Source organism: Euprymna scolopes, chromosome 26 (assembly GCF_053919585.1).
Source record: "Euprymna scolopes isolate OS-2025 chromosome 26, ASM5391958v1, whole genome shotgun sequence".
Lineage (NCBI taxonomy): Eukaryota > Metazoa > Mollusca > Cephalopoda > Sepiida > Sepiolidae > Euprymna > Euprymna scolopes.
Window position 1 is genome coordinate 94,191,341 of NC_136507.1, and position 13,033 is coordinate 94,204,373.

Here is a 13,033-nt window from a genome sequence, read left to right on the forward strand (position 1 = left end):
TTTGAAGATCTCATCAGTTTCAATATTAGTTATTAAACTTGAAACGATAACCTCATAAAAATATTACATTCACTTCAATAGTTACATGTCAAACTTTGAAATATATTACTTAGACATGTCTAGTAAATTGACAAAATTTAAATGCAAATTTGAAGACTTCAAGATCTCATCAGTTTCAATATTACTAACACTTGATTCATGAAACAATGTCAAGCAAGATCATCAAAATATATTGTGTCCAGTGACTATAGAACAGCTTAGTTTCCTAACAAATATCATTTGGGATAATTCAGTTAACTGACAAATCTAAATTTGAAGATATCAGTTTCAATATTATGAAGCAATAACCTCATGAAAACATTACGTTCACTTCAACTGTTATCTTGCAAAGGTGTCATTTAGAAATTATTAAGTCATGATTGTTAGGTGTTGTAACACTCTTTCAAATCTTTACCTTATTTTCAATTTTCTGGCCAGGTTGGTAAATGTCAATCAGAAATATTCATAACTATTGTAATGCTAATTTTGGAACTTGAAGTGTGATTGGAAAGAGGAATGTCCAGATGGTCTGACAAACACATACTCTGTCTTTGTGTTGCTGAAATTGAACTTATTTCTATGTATCAAACTGAAATTTGATTTTTTTAAATTTTATAACTCCAATATTTAATTATTTACATTTTTTTTATTTCATTTCTAGTCCCACTTCAACACTTGCTCAATTCAAATTGTCAAATCAATAGCTTGTGACTCTTAAATCTTTGTTTTTAGACAATACTGTTTTGTCCACAATGTTAGCATGCCAGTCTAGGCCCTCAGCCATCCTTTTACCACTTGCCATCAATCTGTCAATGGATTTTAGTTTTATGTTTCTGATTAACCAATGTAAATGTTACCTACTTATAAAAAAGATAACATCATTTAACATTTTTGTTCTAAATTGAATAAATAGAATTAAAAGTAAAGTCTTAAATTTCATTTTTTGTAATATAAAAATACTTAAAGTACAATGTTTTTAATTAGAAAATAATTTTATAGTTTATTTGCATAATAACAATGGGATTATTTGCTTTTTTAAAGAAGTTATATTTAAAAGCATATGAAATATTTCACTTCTGTTTTTGTGTATTGGAAATAATGCAAAGTGTTGTATTTGTTCTGATACTACACTTCATCTGTTCTGTCCTCGGTTAGTCAAGAAATTCTTTTAGACTAAGACCATTTTTATTTTTGTCTCAATCCAGTGCGTCCGTTTTAAAGGAGCTGGATTTCCTCATATTAAAAATGAGATTGTGCTTGAGCCATCATGTGAAGCCAATTAAAATGTTGTTGCCTCACTGATACAATGTTGGAATTTCCAAATTACCATTATTCCTTGATTTAAGCAATACACATGGAAATAACATCAGAATATTTATAAATAGCTATATTAAACACTTATTAAAAAAAAAAAAAAATTCCATTAATGACAGAATCCTTACTATATAATTTGGTTTCGTAAAGTTGACTTATTGCCATTCAAATTCTTTACATGCAATCGAAAAATGAGAAAAACTTAATTGATATCACTTTAAAAAGTTATCCAAATACGTTAACAAGTTTTAGTTTTTGTATTTTTTTAATTAGCATTGTTTTATTGTTTATGTTAACAAATTTTGTAATTAGTTTAAATTTTTACTTTTTTTAATTAACATCGGTGAATTATAGTATTTGTTTAATCCTTTTCTCATTTAAATTACTAATTTGTATATAAATTAATTTCATAATTCATATGTATTGTACCTTTTTGTTTCACTTTAGTTATTTAAATTACTAATTTGTATGTTTTTCAGTTTCGTTAAAATTTTTATTGGGTATTTTTTCATTTAAATTTCTCATCTGTATCGTAACTTTCATTGTTCTACTAATTATGTAAGCGTCCTAAATTGTCACAACGAAACAAATTAGTAAATGGAAGGAATCTTTCTCAGATTCCAGATGCTGTTCAAACAAGCTCTCTTTTTGCAAGTGGGTTTCATAAAAAAAAAATTGTTTTTTTTTTTTAATTTGTGGGAGTAGAAATATTTACTTATAAATGAAGCAGTTAACTACTCATTAAACATTAATTTCAAACAGATAATTTTTTTTTTTTTAATTAATTTATAAAGAATGCTATGTTGAAACTTGAATGTATAAAAATTTGAATGTCTTCAGATGTTTTTAAACAGCCTTCGTTTAAAAATAGTGTTTTTTTAAGGCAAATGTCATGGTGCATGTCGTCAAATATTTTGCAAAATGATGATTTGGCTTATGGTATTCTTTACGATTATGAATGAAGAGTGTATTAATTCAACGTGCAGAAGAATTAAGCTTTCTTATCCATCAAGTGTTTCCTTCCTCTTCAGTTATTCAGCCTGGCTTTTAGCAATGATTGTGTGGTTAGATTCTCAATACTATAGACCAGTATCTTAATGAAATCCTCTACAGATGAGATTTTAATAACTCTATCAACACTCTTCCACCGCCTATAGTGGACGTCTTCATTAATCTCAAACTGTTCCAATCTAGTCCTCAGTTTTTTTCTCATGATGAACCATACACGCCATCTGTTATTTTTATTTATTTTTCCTTACAAGCTCTTAAATATTTGTTTTGTGTGCTAGTGATGTTTACTGACACAAACTGAATTTGACTCTGAAGACAGTTGTTGTCCCGGCCCTCTGCAGGGCTGGACACCAAAGTTCCAGCAAAGACCATATGTGTGGGAAACATATAAGACCTTGGTCAATGTAGGGGCAACCCTTCATACCAATTGTCACTATCCATCTCCCCTATTCCCCGGGGAGTTGGTCCCCATTTCCCCTTCACTCCTCACATTAAAAATCGGCCTTGTGCCTAATTTGCTCGGTGGGGAGCAAATAAATACCAACATATCACTCCATTCTGAGCTCACAAAATTTTTACAAACTTATTTTGTGATCAATGTTTTCTCTATAGGTGTATGCATCGTTCTTTCGAGTTTAACATTAATAAATGTTTCATCCACAAAAATCCGTCATTCTCATAGAATAGGATTACTGGCTGTATAACTTCATCAAAAAGGTTTCTGCATCATTGTGGACATTAGTGTAGTAGTTGTCACTGCATACAACAACTCAACACGGGATGTTGATCAAAAATGGATGTCTATATGCATCCTATACGGGTTTATTCAGATTTCAGCTAATTTGCAAAAAAACAATTTTCATGTTGTTGAGGGGTTACGATTTTTTTTTTTTTTTTTATAACATCATCTCCTTATAATCAGACAATTGCTTTTCAGTTGGACACTCCCCTTTTTATGGGGAGCTGGAGCAGTTTTCCCCAACATCTTGAGAAAACTGGCTTGCAGCCAAAGTTCATTCCCCTATGGTGTGATGTTTTTTTTTTTTCTTTTTTTTTTTTTTTTTTTACACAGTGATCACCACTTATCAAGGCCCGGAAGCCACTCAGGGATAAGGGTTATTGCAAGTACATCACGTTAGTGAGGAGATTTTATGAAGTGTTTAATTAGGGGGGGGCGGTTCATTAGGAATTTGTTAACATTAGACTTGAAGACATCCAAGTTGTAGTCCGGAGGGAAGTTTGACCTCATTAAATTTATGCACCTGCCACAGCTTTTTAATCGTTACATTAGAACGCTTTTCAGTTCTTGTCCCGTCATGGCTGAGGGGTAGTCAGGTTTTTTTTTTTTCCTTTTCTTTTCCACCTTATCAAGGCTTCCTACCAAAACTGTTTCTTTTACACCAACAAAGACCCAGGCAACGCCAGGCACCCATGCTAATGCTTTATAAATCAAACTGCAAGGATTTTTATTCTCTGCTCCCAAAACTGATTAGACCATTCTTGTAATGATCCGGTCTGTGTTGATTTTGCAGTGGGAGTTTAGTTCTGTGCAGCTCTAGGAGGTCCACCATCCTAGGCTTTGTCTTTCTTTGTGAAGAGGTTAGTTTATTGCTAATCACCTGAGGCCCTCTTATTGAGGAATGCTGGCAGAGCTGTGCAGGCACTTTTAGCAGGTCAGTGCTCTTCCTCTGGGGCACTAACTTATCAATCCCACTTTCCGACCCTGGTGTTTTAAGTTCTTGCAATGGGAGAGAACAAAATGTTTTGTTTCATTTTTTTGTTTTTGTTTTTTTTTTTGTGTGTGTGTGTGTGTGTTTTTGTTTTTTTTTGTTTTTTTTTTAAAGAAACTCTAAGTAGGATAAATAATGATTACTTTGGCTTATTTTGTGCATCTTTCTTTTTTTTGTGTATTCATTATGAACAATAAAATATTTCTATGTTGAACATTTTATCTTTTGTTGTTCAGAACGTTTCTCAAGATATGAAGGAAAGCATACAAATTTTTTTTTTTTTTACCCATCTTAAGACAATAAAGATGGAATATTATAAACATTTTTGCATTATGTTGAATTTTACAGCCAGAATTTTCATGCAATAAATTTTTAATCATGAAACCCACACATGAATAAAAGTTAGTGTGCAGCAGTCGCACGAACATAAATAAACCCCTCATTCACTTGTTGAACCCTGTATAGACCTGTACTTTGAAGACCAGTGGGGTTGACAAGCCATAGTAATATATATATATATATATAATTTTTTTTTTTTTTTTTTTTTTTTTTTTTTTTTAAGGTGACTTAAAAATATAATTTGGTATTAAAAGGTTAATTCCATAACTATTGGTAATCATTCATTTGTAAAATGTTAAAATTACATTTTTGAAACTTTTTTTATATACTTTTTTTTTTGTCTTATTTGATTTTCTAAACTTTCAAATTACATTAAATTTATTAAATAATTTATTTTATTTTTATTTATTTATTTATTTTATTTTTTATTTATTTTTTTTTTCAGAGACTTTCAGTGTAACCTTACAAAATGTTTTCAAAAATGTAATTAAACTTATCCTTAAAATTCCCACCACAATGCAAACAAAACTTTCAGGCTGATAACAATTGTCAATAATACTAGATGTATCTTTTTGTATCTTTTTAATGAGAAAGAGGCTGACCCCGGGGGTTAATACCACTAGCGAAATGAAACAAAACTGAAATTTTATTTTTTTTAAGATCTTACAACAAAAGTCTCGGAAAAAGGAAAACATGTTATCACATTTGGTTTTCTAAAATTTCGAACTAACCTCACAAAATGTTTTCATTACTGAACTCCTACTATATAATTTACTTTTGTTTTGTTTTTTCAGGGTTATAACTGGTGTCATGACAGAAATGTGGTAACTATATTTAGCGCTCCCAACTACTGCTACCGATGTGGAAATCAAGCTGCTATTATGGAACTTGATGATGCTCTTAAGTATTCCTTGTAAGTTGAGCTGACATTCTTGTGAATATTTCATGGGGGGAGGGGGGCGTTTTCATTGTTATCCATACATAGTTTTCCCTGTCTTTAATTTCAATTAGAAAAATAACCAAACGCTGCTTAAACAAATTTTTCATACTCATTACTTAATACACTTCCTAAAGTTTATTCCAATAAAATATAGATACATTTCATTTCTCCATTTAAAAATTATTACATTTAATCTGACTAAACTGACTCTCTCATACATAGTCCTACAAAGAAGGTAGCAAAGACTTTTCCTCTCTATCAATTACCATGTTACTAATTTTACAGGTATAATTATCTTTAAGCAACCACTTATTCCATGTTTTCACATACTATGTTCAACATACTAGCTTACATTTCTAAACAAAGTAATAAACACTCCCTTTAACTTGCATTCAAAATGATGTCTGGAATCTTATCAAAGAAAAAGAAAATCTGAATGCTTTAGTTTTGAGAGAGTGCTACCTTCTTATTACTAATTTCATTTCTCAGATCAGGGTGAAAATGGCTATTCCTTACTCTTAATTCTATTTAGCATTTCTTAATGTGATAAAACTCGCTTCCGTGATAGGGATTATTGGATTGGGACAAATGTAAAATTGTCTGTCTGGAATGGTTCACAGAATGAGTACAGAAATAAATTTAAAAAAAAAAAAAAAAAAAAAAAAAAAAAAAAAAAAAAACAATTGTTTCAGCATTTTTTGATTTAAAAAGAATTATGCATTTTATATAAATATTCCGCTAATTTTTATTTTTATTTATTTTTTTTTTTTTAAGACTGATTTGCATTAAAATTGGAGTTCATTTGAGTCTGCATATTTAGCCATTAAAATACTATTTTTCACACTTTATGATGACATATCTATAAAGCCTCTCAAAAATGCAGAAATTCTAATAAAGAGGTTTTCTTTATAGAAAAATATAAACATACTAGCTGTGCTGCCCAGTAGTGTTTGTTTTTGTTTTTTTTTCTTCTCAAATATTTCGTTTTGGGAAAATAACTCTCTAGTTGAATAGTTTTATTACAGGAACATGCTGTAATCTTTCACAAGAAAAACTAAAACTCTAATCAGATATTAATTTTTATTTTTATTTTTTTAGAAAGCTATCAATGACTATGAAACTATAGAATACATATTAAATAAAAAAATAAATAAAGATAGGCATTGTGTCTATTTACGTTTCTTGGAAATCCCTCCAGACAAGGCATGAATCTGCTTGATGAAAGGAGCTAAAAAAATATATGATGTCAAAGTTGAAAACTAGCCAACAATGTCAGAAACATTGTTCATGAAATGTGAGGACTAATGAACAACATAAAGGAAGAAACGAGTTCTATGGCTGCCGAAAGTAAATTCACAGCCCACTTTCTACATTTTTCTTTTTTTTTTTTTTTTTTTTTTTAAGGTTTAGGGTCAGTTTATTTAATTGAAGTTTAATAGTACATTTATTTAAATGTGTTGACTGGCGGCAATCACTAATGTAGTGAATTCCTGTTATTTCTAACCAATTATTAAACTGTCTTTTTCCAATATTTAATTCTCATGATTGTTTAAATTTTAAATACTTGGTATATTTTTAACCTTAACTAATCTGATTTTTATTTATATTGTTAATTTAATTGTTTATTTTTCCAGTTTGCAGTTTGACCCTGCTCCAAGACGAGGAGAACCTCATGTGACACGGCGCACTCCTGACTATTTCCTTTAAGCTCTGGACATTTTAGCCGTTGTACGAACAGTTCCAACTGTCGGCTCATTTCATTAGCCAACTGTACAACCGCCTCAGCACGTGATGATGCCCTCTATCTTGTGAGAGGTTGGCAATTGAGCATGACCACGCACCCCTGGGACATAAACAACAACAAATACACTTAGATCTCTATTATTTGAAAACTTGCCAATATACATGAACAACTGTTTTTCTTTTTTTCTGTTTTAGAAAGGCATTTGGTTTTCATGTAAAAAAAAAAAAAAATACAATATCTGCTACTCTAATGATGTACCGTTTTTCTTTCTAGCCTAGTGTACCAATGTTTATTTCTGTTGAGATCAGTATTTCTCTAAACTTCTTTCCTCTCTTTTTTTCCCACCTTTTTATGATTCTTCAAACTTTAATGTGATACAATCGTTTCTATGGCCTCTTCTTTATTTCACAACTGATTCTTATCTACATCTTCATCTTCATTTGTAACTTCTCTTTTATTTACGAAATCAACACAAACTTTGCTTTATTGGCTTTTTAAACAATCTAAAGTTTGACAACAGTGATAAAAAAAAATGAACTGAAATAAACAATGTTTCCAAAAAAAAAAACAATAAAAAAGAAAAATTACAATTAAACACCATTTCACTGTTCCCACTTTTTTTTTTAAAAAATAAATTAAACTTTAAATACTTTAATATGAAATTAAAGAATAAATTATTAAAAAGAAAATATATATATATATATATATATATAGAAACTGATTCCACACGTATATCTTAAGATTTTTCTGGCATAATTTATGAACCTTAGCTTATTTTTATGATCCCAGCTGAAATGGAAGAACGCTTGCCATTATTTCAGAAGCATGATTTTTTTTTTTTTTTAACTTATTAAAAGATGCTGCTTGCTTAAGTACTGAAATGCTTCATCTAAATTGGCAAGTGTTGGAAAAACAGACTTTTTTTTTTTTTTAAATATTTCCACAGGGTGAAAATAGTTTCTACATGGTTTGCTCACATGATTTCATCCCAACAGAATTCAATTTGCTGCCTAACTCTATCAACAATACAATATTTCTTAATCATGTCAACCATAATAATTCAATATTTTAGCTTTTTTTTTTTTTTTTTTTTTTTTTTCAATTTTCTTTTAGTAAAAAAAAAAAAAAATTTCTGCCCTTTTTTTTTCTCTCTCCTCCACCCCAAGTTCGCTCATTTTTTTTTTTTTAATATAAAACAAAAATATTAAATGAAAATAAAGTATTACTTTAGGATTTTTTTTCTCTCCATGTTCTTATGTTTCCAGGCTTTTTGTTTTTGATCATGATTTTATTTTTAAACATCATATATAATTTGTCATTTATGAGATAATTTTATCTTTGAAAAAGAAATGAGCATCTGTTTGAATTGTGTAACAAGATCAATATATAGGAAATACATTTTTCAATTTAAAACTAAAAAAAAACGTAATGTCCTTTTAACTGATATATACATACACACACATTATTGGTTACTTGTGTACATGTTTCTACTGCAATTTTTTTGGAGTAGGAAAAAATCTAGTCTGAAGAAGTTGCTGCCGAAACATGTATGCTGTTCGGTGGGCACATTTTGATAACTACCAAAGTTTCAGTAGATTTACATTCAGAAAACTAATATATATATATATATATATATATATAACTTAACACTTTATTAATTTCAGAATATCACTGATCATCATAAATGTCCCAACTAGCATTAATTCATTAAAAAAAATTTTTTTAATGGAAGAATACATGTTATTTATTCATGTGACTGAGTTTACTATTTTACAATTCTTTTGTTTTTATTTTTTGATTGATACTAGACTGGTCATTTTTAGTTATACCATGAAATTATAAATCTGGTCACTTATTAGAATTAAAAAAAATATCCTTCAGTGAAGTAAATTTTTATTTCTTTTTAATATAGATCTGTCCTATTAGGTATCAAGCCATTTAATTGTTCAAGATCTGCTTTCTTAATTTGAGCTTGTTCCAATTTTGAAAAGTTTATTATATAATATATATATTTTTTTTTTTTAAATAACTTCTTTATGCATTATGTTGGAGGTACCTAGGTTTCATCTGTCGAGCCATTTTGAAGACTCCCACATGGTTCGTTGGGTGAATCGATGAAAAAAAAACGTGGGTACTGCTAATAGACATGTACATGTATAGTTTATAGTTGAAGATAATACATATTCTGTTCATTTAATTTTATTTTAGGATTCCAGATACACAGAATTATAACTGGAATAATGAATTTGTATAAGATTTTGGAAAAATCTACATCTTCACATATGTAAAATAAAAGTTGTAATTTGGAATATGCCTAAATGAATGAAATTGAGAGCTCAAGGAAAAGAATCTTTTGAAATGAAAGGTTGAAAATTAAGGAAAGTTTTTTTTTTTTTTTTAATATTATTATTCCAAGAAAGTCGTCGGCTGAAATGTGTTTGCTCAAATCCAACAATTAGAATGTGTCGGCTATGAATTGATTTTTTTTTTCCCCCCCACTTGGCTTTTACGTATTTGAAGAAAGTATAAATTGTATGGGAACATAAGAAATACATTTTTCTAGTCATGAAAATACTGATAGTGTGTGTTTGTGTGTGTGTGTGTGTGTGTATATATATATATATATATATATATATATATATATATATATTATTATTACTACAGTATTGGTCAACATTTCAGTGACCAAGATTTTCATTTTTTTGTTTTTTCCAAAACAAAAATTTTGGTACATTTTTACAGGCCATTTCATTCATAGAAAAACATAAGCCACTGACACATATGCAAACGACCAAGCCATAGTGTAAGCATAACATCACAGCGAGATCAAAGGGAAAGAAAGCAAAGGGGGAGAAAAGAAGCATATGCCGACACGGGGAGGAGAAAAAGCACATGTCAAAATAGCAGTCTTTTTTAACCACATGGTGGTACGACAGGAAGTTTGAAACGATGCAATCTGAGCTTTTAACAAGATTTTCGGACAGCCGCATACAGTGAAATTAATTATTCACATCGTGGTTGGTTAAAGCTACAGACTAAGAAACTAAGTGCTTTTGCTTTCACGGGAAAAGAAAAAAACTTGTCACAATTCTTTCCTTTGTTTTATTTTTTTTTGTTTTTTTTCTCCATACACAACGTAAGGTCTGCTAAAAATCTAACGACCATGTTACAATATTAGTATGTCTATCTTGGACTTTCATCTATGCATTCTTCAGAAACCAAAGATTTTTCCTTCAGAAAAAAAATACATGAACCAAGATGACGACTCTTTCTGGGTAGCGTTTTTTTTTTTTTACTGCCTGGTTATGTATTTTCTGTAAAAATGTACCCAAGTTTTTGTTTTGAAAAGATGATCAGAAAAAAATGAATATAATCTTGGTCACTATAATGTTGCCTCATATTTATATTATTGCTCTGTTTTTAGATGCTAACAATCATCGAGCTCTTACTTGCAAAAGGTTGGTTTTAAAAGTATATAAAACCATTTCCACACACGCAACACACATTTTTAGGGGCAAACATTAACATAGTCGTAACAACTCTTACATAGCAAGAGGGTTTTGTGTTTACTAATCAGGCTTTTCTTTTATATCTTCAACTAGACTAATTTTTACATTCATAAAAAAAATTGGCAAACATTTTATAATTAAATGAAACAGTTTTGTAAATCTTCAATTTTTTAAAAGAATTTTTTTTTTTTTTTTTGTAAAAATTGCTACTGGTGATATTTGGACCCTCAATGACTATACATTTCTGTGCCCCACCTCAACCCGAAATGGTGTCTGAATTGAAATTATCAACAATAAATGCTCCATTGCCTTCCCTGAGTAACCCCCCTCCCCTCCCCTCCCTTCCCAATCTCCTTCATCCTTCAGTATTCTTTCTGGATACAGTTAGCAGCATGACATGGAAGTAGAAATTTGAAATCTGAAATAAAAACTAAATATTACTTCTTGGGATTTTTTTAATTTTATTTTTATTCTTTTTCCTTCCATCCCTCGCACATTTGTTGAACATTGTTGCTTTTTCACTTACTTTTCTTTTAACAACTGTAATCACTGTCATCATGTTTCAGCTGTGACTGATTTATAAAGATTTGACCACGTTAGTAATATAAAGGAAAGTTTACCTCTTTAGTGTACGTGGACATGTCATACGTCGTTGATCTTGTCCACCTGGAATTCATCTTGTTCTTTGTGGGGAGGCTGGAACCTGTTTGGACGAATATTCATTTCTTCCAAGAATGCTGGTTGGTTTTAGTTTTTATTCACTTTCCAGGTATCAATCGCAGAAGAATGGAAAGTGAATATCTTTAGCTTGCATGGTTAATTGTAGGTCTCCATTCTAAAACATGTCAGCCCCCCTCTCCAGTGAAGGGGGGGGGTCGACTTGTTAACCGTCAGCTCTGTTCAATGTCCAAATTCCAACTCCCATGTTATCTTCAGCTGACCTGATCACATGTTAACATACACATAGATCTGATCAGCTGATAAGATGTTTCCGATAAACTTGTCTAATATGATTTTACCATATTTCGACATTCTTCACATTCATCTCCAGTTAGATAGATCGAGACAGTTATCTATTTCTGCAGCTATCTAACAAATACTTGTTTCGACCTACTATCTAACACCTGCATGCCTTGTTCTTTCCTCCTCATCCAAGAACCTGCTGGTTATGTCTCCTCTTGCTTAGGACATTATTTTCATTTGCCACCTGTTTTCTAATGTCTTGCAGTATGACATAAAAAAATTATTGGAATAGAACACTACTCTCTGCACATAATAAATTATATTTACTGGAATGCATTTGGTATTTGCAAGTGGTTATTCTTCAGTAGGTATAATTTTTAAATTACATCAATTTGGAATCTATAATATAAATTTCACCCGTCTGTTTAGATGTATGTTTATGTCTGCCTAAAACTTTTGACAGAAGCAACGGATTTTTACAAGATCGGTATAGTTTTGAAGCTCGACTCTTCGGATTACAAATATTGAAAAATTGGTTAAAAACATTAATTCAGTCACCCTCAACTGGTCACTTTTCTATGGGGAGGGGTCGCTTTTTTGCCAATATTTTTGACTAGCCTTAATTTAAACCTACGTCACTTCCAGTTTGGCAATGGATGCAACGACAAAGATGTCTTTTTTTTTTCACATTCTTTTCCTCCTTTGCGGTACGGATTTGAGCCTGCCTGCTTGCCTACTACCACTTTTTTTTTTCTCCCAACACACACCTCCAGGCACCCAGGCTAAATGCTGCTTCAAATCAAAATGAGTTAATATAGACTTGTCTCAAGGCAGCCAGTCTTTGAAGTCTACAGAATCACAGAATATTTAAATAAATTAAAAAAAAAAAATGGACACCTAATTTGTACATCAATATTTTTTTAATTATTATGGCTTTGTTTAATTTTTATATATTGTAGCTACAATGTTTTATTCAAAATAACTAGTGCGAAACCTTTACAAATTACTAGCTTAAAAATTAAAAATGAGTGATAGTGTGGGGGCATTCTTATCCATTTGCTTTCTATCCCTCCAGTTTTTTTTTTATTTTTTTTTTTTTACATAGGCATCACCACTTACCCTCGAGTGACCTCTTGGCCTTGATAAGGGTTAAAGCGTGTACAGTAGAAATTGAACAATATAGTAACCGTTAGTAATGGAAATTCGGTAAATTTGTTAACTTATATGGAACGGCTCATCAAAAACTTGTTTATGTTAGACTTGAAGACTACCATATTGTAGTCAGCTGGAAAGCAGAAAAACGGAAGACAATTCCATAGGCGTGCAGTTCTAAAAATGATGTTGTCTTTCAGTTTGGAAAGATAACCCTGAATGTTTTCTTTAAAGCCATCCTCCAGATGTGACACAAGTGAAACTTTTTTTTTTTCTTTTTCTTCCAAATTTG

General features: G+C 30.4%; 1 protein-coding gene across 1 annotated transcript in view; it reads left to right on the plus strand.

Annotated features, from left to right (window-relative positions):
• Positions 1 to 7,717, plus strand: part of LOC145248269 (serine/threonine-protein phosphatase 2A catalytic subunit beta isoform) — a 61,409-nt gene extending 53,692 nt beyond the window's left edge. The window contains exons 6-7 of the mRNA XM_080110140.1: positions 5,228 to 5,346; positions 7,008 to 7,717. Of these exons, the coding sequence (XP_079966266.1) occupies positions 5,228 to 5,346; positions 7,008 to 7,080 (192 nt within the window). The 3' untranslated portion in view covers positions 7,081 to 7,717. The remainder of the gene's footprint in view (positions 1 to 5,227; positions 5,347 to 7,007) is intronic.
• The last annotated feature ends 5,316 nt before the right edge of the window (positions 7,718 to 13,033 follow it).